General features: G+C 52.5%; 1 protein-coding gene across 1 annotated transcript in view; it reads right to left on the bottom strand.

Annotated features, from left to right (window-relative positions):
* The window catches only part of KCNQ1 (potassium voltage-gated channel subfamily Q member 1), a 348,262-nt gene that overhangs the window by 175,851 nt on the left and 152,573 nt on the right, over positions 1-19,838 (bottom strand). Inside the window, exon 11 of the mRNA XM_030833148.3 lies at positions 10,588-10,708. Coding sequence (XP_030689008.1) covers positions 10,588-10,708 — 121 coding nt within the window. The remainder of the gene's footprint in view (positions 1-10,587; positions 10,709-19,838) is intronic.

Raw genomic sequence — 19,838 nt, 5'->3', positions numbered from 1 at the left:
TTCCCGGTCTTTCCATCTCCTGGCCTCTAAAGGGATACATCCCCCCCTCCCCACCCCCGAACCCAGGCCGTGTGGTCTGAAGAGTCCATTTGCCAGTGCCTGAGACAGGCAGGTGGGGGGCGGGGGGGCCCGCGAGCACAGAGCTTTTACAGGCACAGCCGCAGACGGGGGGTCACTGGGAGAGCATCTCAAATGAGGCCCTTGGAGCCCCTGGGGATGGTCCCACCCCCTGCCGCTGCACACACACCGGCCCGAGCTCAGTCAGGCTGGGAGCCAGTTTTCCTGAGCATTGCTCCACCCAAGGCTGCCCCATCTTATGACCCTGGCCTTGCAGCCAGGCCCCCACGAGCTCCCACCTGGAGCCCACACACCCAGCTGGGGGGTTCATGCGGCAGTTCAAAAAGAAGAGCAGAAGAAAAGCACTCAAGTGTTTCAAACTGGAAGAGATTCCATTTAACTTAACAAACCTGGATATGAACCTAAAGAAAACATTGAAAACCAAGCCCACCTACAAAAGGCCCAAGAGAGGAGGTTAAGTAGGAAAAGAAAGGTCACCTTGGGCCCGAGGACAGCTGCCCAATCCCGGCCAGGGAGTGGAAGACACTGGGCCCCAGTGCAGACCGAGCGGGGCCAGGAGGACTCGCCCAGAATGTGCTCAAGGACTCTCAGCTAAAGGTCCCAATGTGACCTTACCCTGAACTTTGTACCCCAGATACAGAGATCAGCTAACTGAGGAGTTAAGCAGAGGACCAGCGGCTGGCTGCCTGGTGCCGCCCACCTCCTCCTCAGGGGCCTGGCTCTCTGAGGGCAGCAGTGTTCGGCCCAGAACCACAAGTGAGGCTGTGGGGAAGGATGCTGAATGGAGAGAGAGAGAGAGAGAGAGCGAGAGAGAGAGAGAGAGAGAGGGAGGGAGTGTGTGTAGCTCTGTGCTCTGAACAGCCTTACCTACCCGCCCCCCCCCAATCTCCCAAATATCTTCTGTTGTTTTATGAAGTCACCCTGCTCTCTGCCTCAGTTTCCCCAGCAAGGCACCACAGGGCACAGCAAGGATTCTACTTTGGGTGCAGTGTAGTCTGACCTGTGATGGCTCAGTTCCAAGGTCTTGGAAGACAAATCAGGTAGAGTCAAAATTACCTTTGAAAATGCCTTGAATTTCCCCTAAAAAAATTCCTTTCTCGGAGCTTTATGTATCCCCTCCTAAGCTGCCCTTGTGCCCGCTGAAATGGGCGAGCTCGTGTGTGAACCCCTGGGGTGCACCTACTCTTCTCCAGGCACTCCCTGTGCCATCGTCAGCGTGAGCCTCTCGGGCCACTGCCAGGTCAAGAGGTTACTTACTGGGTAGATCAAAGCAACAGTAGGGTCACGGCTGGAGGTGTGAGGATGACGTGGACACCAGGGATGCCAGTCTCTGAGGCTGGACCTGGCCTCCTAGCTCCCTCTGCCTCCAGCTTTTCTTTCTCTTCCTCTTCCCTCCACGAGGACTCTAAGGTGGCACCCGGCATTCCCACGGGCCAACCAAACCTGACAGACGTCTAGCCAGACCTCGGACCGCTAGCCACTCATTGCTGAGGATGTGCATCTAAGGCGTGGCCCCTGCCCAGGACACCTGCACTGTCCCAAGAGGGCTGGTAAATCTTAAAGAATGAACGCTAGAGGGGGCGCTCTGGGGCAGCATGAGAAGCCACAGAGCTGGGTCTGCCACTGTAGCCTGGGGGGCCAGGTCAGCGCTGCCCTGGAGTAGTCTGCAGGCCTGCGCGCCCCTCGCCCTCCTCACACGGCGGTGCCAGGTCCGTGGTGTGCGAAGAGACTGAACGCGAAGAATTCTCACTGGAGAAGATGGTCACAGAGTCACCCAACCAGCGCACAGGCTGTCTCCGCACGGACTGTTCTCTCCTGCCCGGAGGGCCATAGAAACACTTTGGGGGCGCAGACCCAAACCAGAGGCCAGGCTTCTTTGCCTCTGCTGGCTAGTTACCTCCCCACCCCCTGCTTGCCAGCCCTCAGGGTGCCAGTCCAGCTTCCCCATCACAGGCTGGGGCTCCCCTAAAGACTGCCGCTACCTCACGGGGGACGCCGGCAAGACCCAGTCCTGTGAGTCGGGGGACTGACTGACGAAGCGCTCGCAGGGCCCTACCGAACCGAAGACTCGGCCGGCAGCAGCGCCCCTCCCACCCCTGACGCGGGACGGGCTCAGTCGATCCTGCCAGAGGCTCACCCTCTCCTGAGCACCCGAAAGCCACCAGGTCTACGAACGCTGCTGCCACATTCGGGCTGTGCAGCCTGCGGGCCGCTCAGAACCCTAGAGGCACCGTGCGCTTCCCTTCCGTGCCAAGCACAGCACCGGGGAAGGCAGGGTTTGTGGCCTGCCCTGGTCCTCACTCTGCTTGAAGATGGGTGCCGTCCTTGGCAGGTGAGCCCGACTGCGATGAGAATAGAGGGCAGAGGCAGGGCGGGGCACCTGTGACCACCGTGGGGCATGGGCCTCTGCATTCCCCCCAAGAGGAGCACAGTGGGCGCCAGGTTTCTCCCTGCACCTCCACAGGGGCCAGAACAGCTCATGAGCCCCTCTCCCAGGGGCGAGACGCTGTGGATTGTGGGTCTGCGTCTCTCCTCTGCCGCTAGCCCATCCTGGGGCCCGGGGCTTTGGGGCCTCCAGGTGTATCTTGTTAAATAAGGACGACACCTAACGGTGGCGCACTGTGACCTCATCTGTGTCCCACGGAAGCTTGTGACCTGGTGGTTTCAGAAGCTCTCAGGCCAAGTAAGGATGTCCCCGTGGGGCCCCTCGTCGTAAGGTGACATTTTACACTGCCTGCTGTCGGGCAGGGCACTTTCCTGAAGCAGGTGCGCAGCTGGATGCCTGACCCCGCCTTCTCAGAAGCTAACACCAGCACCGTGAGACACATCCCTCATGTCTGCAAGAGGGCACTGAGGCTCAGAGAGGTGAGGTGGCTGCCGTGGCACCCACAGGCAGGATAAAATGAGCCAGGCTGGCCAGAGTCCGCCGGTGGGCAGTGTCCCCAGGCTTGGTGAACCCATAACCAACACCAGCTAACAAGGAACAAGAAATCTCAGACAAGGGGTGCGTGATCACTGCACTGAGAACTACAGGACACGGTAGGAGAAATGAAAGAAGACCTCAATAAATGAGGGACACGTCGAGACCACAGTTGCAAAGACTCAACATAGTAAAGATGTTTACTCTCCCCATAGTCATCTAGAGAGCCGCCGCACCTATTAGAAGTTTTCTGTGGAAACTGGCACATGGATGGAGAGACAGGTGCCACACAAAGACAGCCAAGCAAGGCAGGAGAACTGGCTGGAGCCTGCTTGATCAGCTGTCCAGGGCTGGTATCAAACTATGGTGATGATGAAACATGGCCCTGGCAAAAAAGAAAAACTGAGATCTGACTCATGGAAGCGAATAGAGCCATGTGTAGACAGTGAGCTGGTTTATAACGATGCTGATACGGTAGGGCAGTGGAGAAAGGATGGTCTTTTCAGTAAAGGGTGCTGAGTCAAGCTGGATATCCAAATGGGGGAAAACTGTACCCTGACCTCAGCCTCGTACTGCATGCAAAAATTGATTCCAGGCGGACTGTAGATCTCCGTGTGAAAGGTGAACTGTTAAAGCTTTAGAAAAAACCAGAATATCTTTATGACCTTGGAGTAGTCAGAGTTTCTTAAATAGGACACAGATAGCACTCTCCAGAAAGGAAATGTTTGATTAACTGGATCACCTTAAAATTAAGACCTTCTGTTCATCAAAAGACACCTTAAGAGAGGAAAAGGGTGACCTGCAGAGGAAGAGGTGTTGTGTGTATATATGTATATTCCAACTAATCTGACCAATGACTCATGTCCAGGGTAAAGATAGAACTCCTACAATCAAAAGAAAAGATAACCCAGTAGAAAGTGGGCAGCCGACGTGGGCATTTTACAAAGGACGATATCCAACTAAACAATACTCATGTAGAAAGGGGCTCAATTGTATTAGCCGTTGGCTTACTGCACATTAAAGTCACAAGTTGATGCCACCAGACACCAGTATGGCTAGAAGGGAAGTGATGGAGAATGCCCAGTGTTAGGATATAGAGCAGCCAGAATGCCCCGATGCCACTGGTGGGAGTGGAAATGGTATATGCCTGCTTTGGGAAACCGTTAGTCAATGTTTACTAAGTCAACAAGCTCGTCCAGTGACCTGGCAGCTCCGCACCTAGGCATATACTCGCCAGAAAGCAGCCCATGTGCTCATCGGACTAGACAGAATATTGTTAGCAATAATGATAACAGCCCTGCCTTGGAAATTGTCCAAGTGGCCATCCAAGGAGAATGGATAACCAAAGTGTAGGCCATTCACACAGCGGGGCGCCAGCCGGCAAGGAAGGAGGGCGGCACTGCTCTCTTCAGCCAGGCGGCGGGGCTCCCAGGGACTCGGACAAACGGGCGCGTGCACTGTGTGAGTCTCGATAGAAAGTTCAAGAACGGACAAAGCCGAGTCCTGTTGCTAGAAGCCAGGACACTGGTTACCCGTGGGCATCAGTGACAGGAAGCGGGAGCCTAGGGGCTTCCCGGGAGGTTCTGCTGCCTCAGCTGGGGGCTGGTTACGTGCGTGCCAGGGGCTGAAAATGCATAAAGCAGTACACCTGAGATCTGTGTACTCATCTGCGTGTACTTCATCCTTCAAGTCGAAAACAGTGTCCTGTATGCAAGGACAGTCCTTTCTAAACTTGACTTGAGAGAGGGCCAACCCAGGCCTGCAGAGGGGCTGGGTCTGCCCACAAGCACCCTCCACCCTCGGCTCAGGGGACACACACCTCAGGCTTCCTGATCAGGCTGCCTTGGGACTCAGTCTCCCCTTCTAGGTTCAAGCAGAGCCCAAGAGGGAGCTGTGTGGTACTCCCCGACGGCGAGAAATGTCTCCACGTCAACAGCCGTGCGGTCTGTGCAGTCGTTTTCCCCAGCCACTTCTAGGGTGTGGACGGTCTCTCCTCCGGCGCTACCCTAACCCTAACCCTAGCCCGGTCCACGCTAGCCTTGCTGAGGACCTGCACCACGGAGACTGCTGAGCGGGGCCTGAGAGCGCCTGGGCCGGGGGTTACGGGTGGCTTCTGAGGAAGTAAGGAGCCTCCCCGCTTTCCTCTGGGCCTCCCACCCAGACGGCGGGCCCACTCCCCAGAGCAGCAGCCCCGGGAGACTGGCTGCGTCTTCCTCTCATGTTCAGATGGAGGAAGCGAGGCGCCCAGAGGTTAGGGGGCCTCCGGGGGCAGCCCGCAGCTGGGCTGGTGCAGGCTGGGAGCCAGACTGGGGGCATCCGATTCCCAGTCCCGTCTCTTTCCCACTGAGCCACTCCGCCTCGCTTTTAATTTAATTAGGAGAACATTTAATCCCCCCGTGCATTTCAGAGACGGGTTTGCGCCTGGCCGGAGCTGCGAGGCTCTGACGGGGAGCCTGTGACTCATGTAGCTTCGCACAGCCCTCCCGGGCGGGCTCCCACGGGGCTTCCTTGGCACCTTGTGCAGACAGAGGTGGTCTGGAGCTCCGAGGAAGACAGGACAGTGGTCTGGAAAGACAAACTAGCCTCATCTGTTCCTGGCAAGCCCCCTCCTTTATCCCCCTGGACACTGGCCCCAGAAAGGCCTCTCCGTCCTTTCCCACCAAAGTTTGCAGGGTGAGAAAGAGAGCGAGGGGCTGGGGTGTTCGCAGAGGTGCAGCGCCTGGCGCCTCCAGGGTCCATGGGTGTGGGCCGCAGTGGGCCCTGGGTGTCTCTGAAGCGTCCCAAGCAAACCTAGTCCCATCAATAGAGCTAGTACCCCTGGTCCACGGAGCTGAGTGCAGGACCAAGCCTTGTGACATTTGCCCCCGTTTCCAGAAGGCATGGGGCTGGCCCTGGCCTCGCTGACAAATGCAGATTTCAGGAGACATTAGTAGTGATGTGGATGAAAGCCAGGCCACAGCGGCCTTGCTGGAGAAGAGAAACTTGAACGTTTTGGCGTGAGATTCCGCAGGGTCCAGGAGAAAGTTGAAGACATGGAAATTCTAATTAACGCACACAGGGCTGGTTTTGCTCAAGGACCTCCAGGCTGTCATGTCGCAGGAGGCCTGCAAGTGTATGCTCGCTGGGTGTGTGTGAGTGTGTGTGAGCCTGCTTGCTCGTGGTCACCTGGTGGGTGACCTGTAGCGCCCCAGCCTTGGCCTTGCCTTCCCTCTGCTTGCCTTTCCTAGAAGGCCCCTGGCCTGCCCTGTGCCTATCTTGGTGTACAGGGTGCTAACCGAACTCTTCCCCCTGCAGAGCGGGACAGAGCGGTGGCTAGTTAAAGAGAGCTGAATCTCGCCCACCCGAGATGCCGTGATGAGAGAGATGGAGGGACCAGGGACCAACTCTCCTGGAGGGACCCTTCAGGGAAACCACAGGCTGCTGTGCTCACAGAGGGTCTGGCCACTTGAACTACCTGTCTTGGGTGTCCACGTGCAACCGGTGGGGCAGATGTGGGTGCCAGGCCACTCCTGGCTGACTGCAGCCGTGGGGAGGACTCCATAGGAAGGGCCGCAGTCTCCCAAGGCTGCTGAGAGAAAGGGTACCCAGGCCACGGCCCACACACAGCCCTGGAGCTCAGAGCCACAGGTCCCGATGCTGAGGCCAGTTCCGACCCAGCCGCCCCTGGCCCTGCACGCCAGCACCCATGCTGAGGCGCCCACAGCCCTTGCTTCATCTCCTCCTCGGGAGGCGCTGGCTGGGGGCCCCTGTGTGCCTTGGGGTGGGAGCCACAGTCCTGGAGCTCCCTCCAGCCTGGGGCTTGAGATAGGGAGAGGCCCAGGGGAGCCGCACATCGCCCGCTCCCCAGGAGCCGAGGATCCTGGGAGACAGGTACCCAAAAAGGAGTCCCAGGGCCCGTGCTAGGGCTCAGGGAGCTGGTACAGAGGGCCTCAGGGCCTCAGGGCTGAAGGAGGACGCGGCTGCCTGGCCTGTGGACGTCCTGCGCCTCCTTGAGACGGGATGACTTGAGAGGGCCTTGGAAAGGTGAGCAGGAATCTCATGGCTGCAGAGGAGTGCCAAGGCTGTCCCCGATGGGACACCGTGTGCAAGGCACAGGGATGCACACAGGGGTGGCCCTCCCCTCAGGGGGCAGGAGCCTAGGAACTCACCCCAGCTCCCGGGGAGCAGGGCTCCGCTACGCCCCACTCCCCCAGATGCCTTGTCTCCTGCCTCACACTTGCTCCTTGGAAGCCCTGTGGCAAGACTGGGTGGGGGGTGGGAGGGGCACACATGCAGACAGCCGCCTGCTGGCCCTGCTGGCCCTGCTGGCCCTGGAAGACTATCTTCCTGAAAGGTGTGGGTGCGACTCCGGCCCGGCCACCCAGATTCGTGTGAGGGCCCTGGAGCTGCCCAGGGGCTTGCCTGTGGGGCTGGAGTGCCCGAAGCTACTGTGTCTCCCCCGCCCACTGCACCCTGGGCCCTGCTCGCCGGCAGCCCCCTCGGTTACACCAGGCTGGCTTGCTGACCCCCAGTCCCCTGACCCCTCGCTCCACCGATGGCCAACAGGCCCCGGAAAGAGGAGCTTCGCCCAGCCCCAGGGACCTTCCCGTAATCAAGGCTGCAGTGACCTCACCTCCCTGGGGCCCAGCGGGCGGGGAGAGCTTGAGATGGAAACAAAATGTGTCTTTATTTATGCTTTTAATTTGAATCCTGGAACTGGCCCAACATGGTAATACATTTAACATCAGTAAAATGCTGAAGAAAAATGGATCTGTTTTTCAGTAACTGCCTCCCACCCACTCTGCCCGCTGTGAGACCCCCGCGCACACCCCCCATCCCTTACACACACCAGGGCGTGCGCCCCTCTCTTCCCCGCATGGAGTCCGTGGGGCTGAGCTGCCCGCAGGAGCCGAGACGGGTCCCCGAGCGGCTGGAGCCGAGTTTAATGAGGGGCATCAATCACCAGGCGGGCCGTGCGGGAGGCAAAGGAATGTGGTCCCAGCATGGGCACCGAGGCCCGGCCATCCCCCTCCCCGCCCTGCCCTGCCGGCAGTCACAGCCCTAAGTAAGCATGGTGCCCGGCGGTGCCACCTCCTTCCCCAGCCGTGGTGGGGTGGGGCCTCTACCCAGCCTGCAGCCCTGGGGGCGCCTAGGTCTGAGGCCCCCACCATCTCCTTCACTGTGCCTGCATCCCCCCTTTCCCCACCTGGGCTCCCCCGAGCAGTACTCTGACTACTGAGGACGTGGGCACGCAGATCCCTTGCCGTCTCAACCTTGACTCTGTCTTGACCAGACCACAGTGCCTGGAGGTGTCCTTTTGACTGCAGCCTCGGTCTTTCCACTCCCAGCCTTCACTGCAGACCCTTCCTCCTAGCACCACGCCTAGGCTCCTTCCCACCTTCCCAGCTGCCTCATCTCCAGGGTCTGTACTGGTTCACAGGTTCTGGGGCGAGGACTCTACCGGGTGAGGACGGCCTAGGCCCAACCGGCGCTGGAGGGGACCACTCCTGCTACAACCAGCGGGCCACGCCATGCGACTGCTGGACCGAGAAGGCCCACCACAGGCTCTCTGGTTGGTGATGCCCCAGGCCCACAGCAAGCAGAGAGAGCTTGGGGCCTCTGTCTTGGAGGAGCGAAGACAAGAAACGGCCAGGCTCCTCTGACGATGCAGCTACACTGGCTCGAGTTCCCTCCTGGGGCGCTCCCTGGGCAGGTGGGCGGCCCCAGCCTTGGGAAACGTGGTGCACGCAGATGCCAACACACATGGACCTCGCTTCAAAAGGGGGGACTGTGAAAGGCAGCTGTGAGCTTGGCTTTGGGCCACCTCGGTCCCCAGCCTCACCACCCTCACCCTGGGCCTCTCTGCAGGGGCCTTGCAGGGCCCGGGGAGCTGGTGAAGACTGACTGCCCCGCTGGATGGATGGTGGGTGATGGCCCTGTCCACCCGGGGGGCAACTCCTTGCATGTGCATTCTGGGGGCCAGGCCACAGCTGAGAGAACGAAGGAGAGCGAGCTCTGACAGGAAGAGAGCGGCCAGGAGGACAGGAAGGGGCAGGCTGAGCGGCACAGTGAGGCCTGGGTGCCGTCCACCTGCGTGAGGGTCGTGGTTCCCAGCAGGCTCTTGGCCGTCCTCGCTCTGAGCAGGCACTGCCGCCTGGGCTGCAGACACCAGCCACAAAACTGCAACTATTACCGCTTTGGCGTCCTTTGCGCCCCAGATTCGGTACGGGCCTCAGCCAGAGTGGTAAGCTGGCATTCTGCCTTGGGACGCTGACCTGCACCTGCCCCTCCCACCGGGCACCCGCCCCTGCTCACGCCTCCGCCCTTGCCCATTTATCAAGTGAGCCTATCAGGTCATCTCCGGGATGGGCCCAGAGGTCAGAGCCACCTTCCCAGGGGTGGCCTGGAAGCTTGCTCCGGTGCCGAGTCCACGAGGATGAATAACCCTGCTTCCCAGTGACCTGGGTGGCTCCCACCGAGCCTGAGAATGCTTTCTGTGCACACCCTGCTATCCATGGGGTGCTGTCAACCTCCCTGTGAGCCTGGGGGCCTGGAAGGATGGTAGGCCATCCTGTCTGATCACGGTACCACCTTGAGACAGTCCAACCCTTCCTCTCACTCTGGCTCCCCGACTCTGTCAGTCCTCTGGTTACAGAGCAGCCAGGAGGCCCTGCAGATCGGGTCCCGATTCCTCGGTCATCTGCAAGGCAAAGGCCACACCTGGCCGGCAGCACAGGCAGCCAGCCTGGGGCCTCACTCCCAGAGAGATGCACACGGTTCAGGACAACCTCGAGACCCTCAGAGAGTCCGGAGAGCCGAAACACGCCTTAGTGACTCCGCAGAGAGAAGGAAAGAAGGCCAGCAAGTGACTCTCAGAAGGGCCGAGAGGGCCGCTCACACACCCCAGCACAGAAGGACTTCTCTGGGGAATCCCCAGTGGGGCAGTGGCCAGAACGGGCCCGCGTGTCCCACTGACCCCGCCACAGGCTGTCACCACTGGGTGCCCTAGCCGGGAGCACTGAGTCACGTCGGAGGGGAATCACCCCATGGCCGGGCCCCAGGGATTGGCCTGGCGATACCGCGACGGTGGGGGAGGACGGGCATGCGTCCCAGGCCAGCTGTGCCTCGGGGGCAGGCCAACTGGAAGGCGTGGAAAATCAGCCATTTCCTCCACCTGAAGGAGCCCCTGAGGACAGCAGCGGCAACTGGCAGACAACAGTCGGCATCTGCCCCGTGGCTTTGGCCAGGGTTCCACCGGGGAAATGCGAAAAACAAAGTCGTCTCTTTTTTGGGGGGCAGGGGAGGGGGCTAGGGGGAGAGAAAAACAATCTTCTCAGACGCTCAAAGCACGAAAACAAGTGGAAAATGATCAGTCTGGTTTTCCATAAGTCAAAACAAGAGGATCGTGTTCCCAGGCTCGGCGGGAAATGCCCCTGCTCCCCTCCCCGCCTGGTGCCCGGGCACGGAGGCCAGGCCCTGGTGGTCGGTGGCCCCAGGTTGCTGAGGGCAGGCAGCGAGCGGTGGGCACTGAGTGAGGAGACCTGAGCCCTGGCCCGGCACCGAGCCCCACGCCCTCCTAGCTCACCACCCCTGGGTGAGCGGACACTCACTGCGACACATGGGTGATGGGCGCCAGCAGAGTCTCCCCTTCCAGGTCCAGGTCCTCGGCAAAGCTGTTGGTTCTCGTGAAATGGGCCGTGCTCACTTCCAGCAGCGTGGGGCTCTTTTTCACTGTGGGGGAAGATGCGGGACAGCACGTTAGGCTTCCATGGAAGGCTTGATGGCAGAGGGGGCCCAGGGTTGCTCAGAGCTGAGATGCTCACCCCAAGCTGCTACCCTGGCTGTGGGGCGGACCTGTGCCCCTGGAGCCTTCCCACAGACGGGTAAGATATCTACTCGCAGGGCTGGGTGAGGAGTGCAGATGGTGTATGAAGCCTCGGCACAGAGGACTGGCGGGGGGGGGGGGTCCCGATGGCCCCCACGTGCCTGAGGCCACAGTGGTCAAGGAGCAGTTGAGAGCCGATGACACCTCCTCAGAGTGAGGACTGTGCCTGGGCTGAGCTCAGGTGTCTGGGCCTCTCCCCAGGTTCACACCAGACGTTCAGGTCAAGAATAGAACACAGCTGCCAGGCACAGGTCTGCTAAGACACTGACGCTCATCACCACGCTGTCACTGTCACGTGGCTGCATGGCTTTCGACGCATCCGTGAAGACCCAGGGTGGTAGGGCTCCTGCTCACAGAGCGTCGCAAGCCGGGGAGGAAGGGGCAGCCGCAGAGCTCCTGGCCCCTTGCGTCCGCCACCCGCACCCTGAGGGAGGCACAGGAACCGCCCCGACGGCTGGTGTTGGCATTCAGACTCCTGCGCGCACCCACAGTGAGCAGGTGCTAGTGTTCCGGGCTGACTAAGAATAATTAGCAGTCCCCTGGTTTTCAATCTGGACCTCTTTTATTCTTCCATTTAAAGTTTTTGTTGGAAAATAACGAATTACTTGTAAAAAGGGACACAGCGCAAAGACTCACGAAGGCCTTCCTTCCCCGAGGTCATCAGCGTCAACCACCAACTAGATTCCCAGCTCACCCCTCTGCTCACGAGAGCAGCTGACACCTGGAGGGACTTGCATATATACACACGTGACGGCTCTGTTCCTGTCACTGCAATGTGCCCGTCTCATTTTTCTACAGGTATTTAGACATGGATCTAAGTCTTGTTTTAGTAATTGCGTAACAGTCCGTAGCTTAGATCTACCACAATTAACTCAACCAGTCCATGTGTGACGGACATTTGGTTCCATTAGCTTTAAGCCACTGCTTTAAGACGATGATGCACCCATCCATCTTTACGAAAACCTGACATATCGAGGCAGGTGAGAGGGTGCTTCCTTGGTAAGTTTAATAGGTGTGGCTAGATTGTTTTCCCAAGAAGTCGTATCAATTAGGCTCCAGCAGCAGTGTGTGCGCACATGCCACCTTCTCCACGTCCATGTCCGCACCGGCCTTTGCAGCCTTTGCTGGGCCCGTCACGTGCAGATGAAGACGGGCGTGGTGCCTTTCCTTCTATGCTGGATGCCCGTTGTGGCTCAGAGGCTATTTGGTTTTCCTCTTGTGGGATTATCCGTTCTTATCCTTTGCTCACTTCCGTTCGTCAATTTGTAGGAATTTTTTTCTATGCTAGAGATAATTAACCCGTTGCATATGAGGCACGAGTATCTTCCCCAGTCTGTCTTTGGTGTTTTTACCTTAATTATGGTGGTTTTGTCACAGAACGTTTTTTATGATTTTGAAGCGATACCTATCTTTTGCTTTTTGAAAGAGAAAGGATTCCCCACCCCAAAGTAGCACAACCATCTCCTAAATATAAACGTGTGAGTGTGTGTAAATTTTAATACATTTAGCACTTACACCTCACATTGTAGGAGATCATCAACAATCAGAAAATGAAAATGTAAAGGTATTGTATGCAGTCTTACTGAAAAAACTAAAATGAAACACAAACTATAAATTCTCTTCAAGAAGACACAGGAGAAAGTCTCTGGATTTGATACCAAAAGCTCAGTGTGTGAGCAGAAAAAAATGGAAAAACTGGACTTTATCAAAATTAAAAGCATTTGCTCTGTAAAAGACACTGCGAAGGGAATGAAAAGACAAGTCACAGACTTGGAGAAAATGTTTACATGTCACGTGTCTGGTCAAGGACTTTGATCCAGAATATGTAAGGGACTGTGGCAACTTGACAAGAAAGCCAACAGCCCCGTTTTAAGAATGGATTACTAATAAGCTCATGAAAAGATGCTCGTTCAACCAATACCAGTAGTTGTTAGGGAAATGCAAATTAAGTCCACAGTGAGCTACCACTCTACCCACGTGAGAGTGACTAAAACTTCTAAATGGCATCAGTTTTGGATATTTGGCAAAGAATAAGGTTAGAGCCTTACTTCTCACTTTACGTTAAGAAAAGAAAAAAGAAAGCGAAGCCTGACAATACCACGTGCTCATGAAGATGCAGAGCAACTAGAACGTTTACATGTTGCTGGTGAGAATGCAAAATGGTGCAGCCATGTTGGTGGTTCCTCATAAAGTTCAACATACATTTATCTTGTGACGCATTGGTCCCTGTCCCAGTTATTTACCCAAGTGAGCTGAAGATTTACATTCAGAGAAACCTGTACATAAGTGTGTATCGCAGTCTTGCTTACAGCCGCCCCAACCAGGAAACAACTAAGATGCGCTTCAGCAGGTGAACGGATAAACTGTGGTACATCCATACAACGGAATTCCATCCAGCCCTCAAAGACGGGAACTAACGGTTCACGCGTGCAACGACACAGCTGAGTCGCAAATGCATCGTGCTAAGCAGTGAAGGAAGCCAGATGCAAAAGGCTACATATTACATGATTCCATTTATAGGACATTCTGGAAAAGGCAAAACTACAGGGACATAAAACAGATCAATGGCTGCTAGCGTTTAGAGGAGGGGGAGCACTTGACTTCAAAAGAGTTGCACGATGGAATTTTTCGGGCTATGGAACTTCTCTGTATGATGTGGTGGTGGTAGGTACATGACTCCAGGCATTTGTCAAAACCCATAGAACTGTACGTCTCCAAGAGTAAATTTTACTATACGCAACCCCCCGCTCCCCGCCAAATAAGCCTGTTGGAGGATCCAGGATGGAAAGCATACTGTCACGAGTGAATTCTGTATTACGAATACGTAACACAGCACTAAAAGGAGAGGGGAAGAAGGAGCTGGCCCGTGAAGTCTTGGGAAACAATCTTCTGATTGGATATGTTTAAAGCAAAAAAACCCCAAACTGTCATAAACACAGTATTCTAGTTGGTAAGTTTGTTTCTCATAGGGGTACTACAGGTACACTTGAGTTAAATAAGTAAATAATTATAGATGATGGGAGCCAGGATTCTCAATGTCAGAAAAAAAGTAACAAACAGAGTTAGGGGGTGGTGAACGAACCCTGTGGTCAGAAATATCAGTGTGAACTTACATTTAGTTTAAAATAGACACAAATAAATACGGATGTACGTGCACACTTGGGTCATTCACATACATACATTTCCTAGCTCTGTCCGCTGAGAGGCCCTAGAAGCAGTGACTAACTGTGGAGCAATGAGCACCTAGTGCCCAGATCCTGGTTTCTAAATCCCATTCTCCAGTAAAAGGAACCAGGGCTCTCTGATAGAATGGTGATTCTAGGGCTAGGGCAGGGGAAATATAAGATAAGCCTGAAGTATTGTCTAGTCTTAGAAAGGAAAGAAATGCTCAAAAATAAATAAATGAGAAGGATGAGGGCATATCAAGTGGACACAGGAACTAACCCAAAAGAACTCTCAATCCAGTGACCAAAGCTAGAACAATTTGAGCAACAAGATAAATAATATTAAAAATATTATACAGAATCCTATCAAACATTTAGAGAAGAGCTAACACCCATCCTTCTCAAACTCTTCCAAAATATAGCAGAGGGAGGAACACTCCCAAACTCATTCTACTCATTCTCATTCTATGAGGCCACCATCACCCTGATACCAAAACCAGACAAAGATGTCACAAAAAAAAAACTACAGGCCAATATCACTGGTGAACATAGATGCAAAAATCCTCAACAAAATACTAGCAAACAGAATCCAACAGCACATTAAAAGGACCATACACCATGATCAAGTAGGGTTTATCCCAGGAATGCAAGGATTCTTCAATATATGCAAATCAATCAATGTGATACACCACATTAACAAACTGAAGGAGAAAAACCATATGATCGTCTCAACAGATGAAAAAGCTTTCGACAAAATTCAACACCCATTTATGGCAAAAAACCCTCCAGAAAGTAGGCACAGAGGGAACTTTCCTCAACATAAAAAAGGCCATATATGACAATCCCACAGCCAACATCATTCTCGGTGGTGAAAAACTGAAACCATTTCCTCTAAGATCAGGAACAAGACAAGGTTGCCCACTCTCACCACTATTATTCAACATAGTTTTGGAAGTTTTAGCCACAGTAATCAGAGAAGAAACAGAAATAAAAGGAATCCAAGTCGGAAAAGAAGTAAAATTGTCACTGTTTGCAGATGACATGATACTACACATAGAGAATCCTAAAGATGCCACCAGAAAACTACTAGACCTAGTCAATGAATCTGGTCAAGTAGCAGGATACAAAATTAATGCACAGAAATCTCTTGCATTCCTATACACTAATGACGGAAAATCTGAAAGAGAAATTAAGGAAACACTCCCATTTGCCACTGCAACAAAAAGAATAAAATACCTAGGAATAAACCTACCAAGGAGACAAAAGACCTCTATGCAGAAAACTGTAAGACACTGATGAAAGAAATTAAAGATGATACAAACAGATGGAGAGCTATACCATGTTCTTGGATTGGAAGACTCAACATTGTGAAAATGACTATACTACCCAAAGCAATCTACAGATTCAATGCAATCCCTATCAAACTACCAATGGCATTTTCCACAGAACTAGAACAAAAAATTTCACAATTTGTATGGAAACACAAAATACCCCAAATAGCCAAAGCAATCTTGAGAAAGGAAAACAGAGCTGGAGGAATCAGGCGCCCTGACTTCAGACTATACTACAAAGCTACAGTCATCAAGACAGTATGGTACTGGCACAAAAACAGAAATACAGATCAATGGAACAGGATAGAAAGCCCAGAGATAAACCCATGCACCTACGGTCACCTTGTTTTTGATAAAGGAGGCAAGAATGTACAATGGAGAAAAGACAGCCTCTTCAGTAAGTGGTGCTGGGAAAACTGGACAGCTACATGTAAAAGAATGAAATTAGAACACTCCCTAACACCATACACAAAAGTAAACTGAAAATGGATTAAAGACCTAGATGTAAGGCCAGACACTATAAAATTCTTAGAGGAAAACATAGGAAGAACACTCTATGACATAAATCACAGGAAGATCCTTTTTGACCCACCTCCTGGAGAAATGGAAATAAAAACAAAAATAAGTGGGACCTAATGAAACTTAAAAGCTTTTGCACAGCAAAGGAAACCACAAACAAGACGAAAAGACAACCCTCAGAATGGGAGAAAATATTTGCAAACAAAGCAACTGACAAAGAATTAATCTCCAAAATATACAAGCAGCTCATGCAGCTCAATAACAAAAAAACAAACAACCCAATCCAAAATGGGCAGAAGACCTAAATAGACATTTCCCCAAAGAAGACATACAGACTGCCAACAAACACATGAAAGGATGCTCAACATCACTAATCATTAGAGAAATGCAAATCAAAACTACAGTGAGGTATCACCTCACACCAGTCAGAATGGCCATCATCAAAAAATCTACAAACGGTAAGTGCTGGAGAGGGTGTGGAGAAAAGGGAACCCTCTTGCACTGTTGGTGGGAATGTAAATTGATACAGCCACTATGGAGAACAGTATGGAGGTTCCTTAAAAAACTAAAAACAGAACCACCATATGACCCCGCAATCCCACTCCTGGGCATATACCCTGAGAAAACCACAATTCAAAAAGAGTCATGTACCACAACGTTCACTGCAGCTCTATTTGTAATATCCAGGGCATGGAAGCAATGTAAGTGTCCATCGACAGGTGAATGGATAAAGAAGATGTGGCACATATATACAATGGAACATCACGCAGCCATAAAAAGAAACGAAATTGAGCTATTTGTAGTGAGGTGGATGGACCTAGAGACTGTCATACAGAGTGAAGTAAGTCAGAAAGAGAAAAACAAATACTGTATGCTAACACATATATATGGAATCTAAAAAAAAAAAAAAAAGGTTCTGAAGAACCTAGGGGCAGGACAGGAACAAAGACGCAGACATAGAGAATGGACTTGAGGACACGGGGAGGGGGAAGGGTAAGCTGGGACGCAGTGAGAGAGTGGCATGGGCATATATACGCTACCAAACGTAAAATAGATAGCTAGTGGGAAGCAGCCGCATAGCACAGGGAGATCAGCTCGGTGCTTTGTGTCCACCTGGAGGGGTGGGATAGGGAGGGTGGGAGGGAGAGGCAAGAGGGAGGGGATATGGGGATATATGTGTATGTTTAGCTGATTCACTTTGTTATTACAGCAGAACCTAACACACCGCTGTGAAGCTATTATGCTCCAAAGAAGATGTTATAAGAAAAAGACTTCAACAGGAAAAGAAAAAAAATATTATACAAAATAATAGTATTAGATTATAGCTCAAAAAAATAAATATTCCTGAGTCCATACCAATATAAATCACCAGATAATTGGAAGAGAGGGATAAATCTTCCTTATAGAAGAATTCCAGATAATAAATGCAGAAAGACTGAGGGAAAAAACCACCATTAGAACACCACAGTGATATTTGCTACAGGCAAGATCCAGGGACGAATGCTAAAATTAGTAGGTGAAACTTTAAGGAGAAACTTCAGAGTATCTCCTCTCAAATATTTATTCATTGCCGTGGTGGTTTTAACATGTGTTCACCAACGCTTTGATATTCTCTCATGCGGGAGGTAGACCGTAACTCCCCTCTCCTTGGGTGTGGGCAGGACTTGGTGACCCCCTTCTCATGACTAGACTGGAAAGGGAAAAATACTAAATAAGGCTGGCTGACACCACCTTAACCAAGTGGGTCAAGGTTAACACTACCAGTGACAAACCATGTTGATGTCATGTACCCTGATATGGTGCAGTGAGAAAAGCACCTCACTTCTGTGGCATTCTTCCCCCCAAACCCGTAACACCAGTCTAATCCTGAGAAAATAGTGACAAACCCAAACCGAGGGACACTGACACCTGACTAGTATTCCTCAAAAGTGTCAAGGTCGGGGCTTCCCTGGTGGCGCAGTGCTTGGGAGTCCGCCTGCCGATGCAGGGGACACGGGTTCGTGCCCCGGTCCGGGAAGATCCCACATGCTGTGGAGCGGCTGTGCCCGTGAGCCATGGCCGCTGAGCCTGCGCGTCCGGAGCCTGTGCTCCGTAACGGGAGGGGCCGCAACAGTGAGAGGCCTGTGTACCGCAGAAAAAAAAATAAAAAAAAGTGTCAAGGTCATGAGGAACAAGGAGGGACCAAGATTTGTCTTCATGGATCAGAGGAGACTAAGCAGACCTGACTAAATGCAATGATGGATCCTGGGACAGAAAAAGGACATTAGTAGTTAAACTGGGAAAATCCAGATAAATTAGCTAAACTGTAGCTTAACTACTAGTGCTGCCGAGTGTTCATTTCTTAGTGTTGCTAACTGCACCATGGTTTTATAAGATGCTAACATTAGGGGAAGCTGGTGAGAGTACAAAAAAAGCTGTACTATTTTTGTCTCTTCTGTAAAAAGAAAAAAAAAAAAAGCCTGTATACAGTAGTACAAAAAATTTTTAGTACATAATTAAGGACATACAAGAACTCTAAGGAGAAATTATAAGACCTTAACAAGCAACATTCAAGAAGACATAAATAATGGAGAAATAGCTTTTGTTCCATTGACTAGAAAACTCAATAGTGAAAAGATTCTCCCCAACTCTTAATAAAAATCCCACGGTTTCTGTGTTGGAACCTTGGCAAGCTGATTCTAAAATTGCTCTGGAAGTGCAAAAAGCCAAAAATCAACAAAATTCTTGAACAGCAACAAGGTAGGAGAACTTGCTCTACCAGACATCAGTTCCTCCTGCAAAGTAGCAGTCATTAAGGTGGTGTGGCGCTAATGCAGAAAGAGACAAGCAGCCCAAGGGGACAGGGTTGCGGCCCAGAACAGCCCCCACACATCTGGATGCTTGCTGTGTATAAGAGGTGGCCTGCACATAGTGGGAGGAGGAAGTTCAGGGATAGCTGGCTGTCCACGTGGGAAGAAGGTTGACTTGGACCCTTACCTCACACCATACAGCAACATTTCATTCTTGGCATTCCAGGCAATTGAAGGCTAATGGAGAGAAGTAAAACGATAAAGACTTTCTGACTGAATCTAAAAGAATATATTCATGACCTCGGGGTTCGGAAGGATTTTCTAAAATGTAAGCAGTAACCGTAAAGGAAAAGACTGATTAATTTAACTCCATTAAAACTGAGTCCTAATCATCAAACAACACATCTAAGAGTAAAAAGGCAACCACAGAAGAAGAGTACCCACAAAATGTAAAGAATTCCTGCAAATCAATAAGACAGATGTTAGCAACTTCATGCAAAAGGGGGCAACAGACAAGACGAGCACATCGCAGAAGAGGACTCCAAGTGGCTGACGAACATGTGGAAAGGTGTTATGCCTGACTAGCGATCAGAGAGATGTAAATAGACTCAGGGAGCTCGCAGCCCATGGGGGCGAGGGCCGACTTCCAGCAGGAAACCGCACAGACATTACTTAGTCACACCCTGGAGAAGGGCTCCGAGGGAAGGGCTGTTTGCCCGTGACATTCTCGGAGAGCACAGGAAAGTGACGGGTAAGTCCTGAAGAATGCGTGTGCATTCAAAGGCTCTCAGGTCTGGGACCTGGCGGGAACGTTTACAGCCCCCATTTTAGAGACTCGGGGCTGAGATTCAAGGACCCTGGGTTATATTATTCAGTCGTCAAGTGACAGAGCTAGAACTTCATCCAGGACTCGAATGTTCTTTCAAAAAAAAGGGAAGGAAAAACGAGCACAAATACATATTTCTATGTCTGCATCACTTGTATACAGAAGGAAGGAGCAGCAGAGCAGGGGCTGGAAAGTGGGACTGCTTTCCAAACATCCGAGATGACAGGGGTGAGCCACCTGACCCCTGACAAAGGCCCAGCCCTGGTGTTGTAGGAAATTAAAGTGTGCACATCAGTTGGCTGCTGGGAGCGGGTGGGGCCTGCACCTGCCAGAGAAGAATGTGTGAT

Source organism: Globicephala melas, chromosome 8 (genome assembly GCF_963455315.2).
Source record: "Globicephala melas chromosome 8, mGloMel1.2, whole genome shotgun sequence".
NCBI lineage: Eukaryota > Metazoa > Chordata > Mammalia > Artiodactyla > Delphinidae > Globicephala > Globicephala melas.
This window is presented reverse-complemented; position numbering and strand designations above follow the sequence as displayed.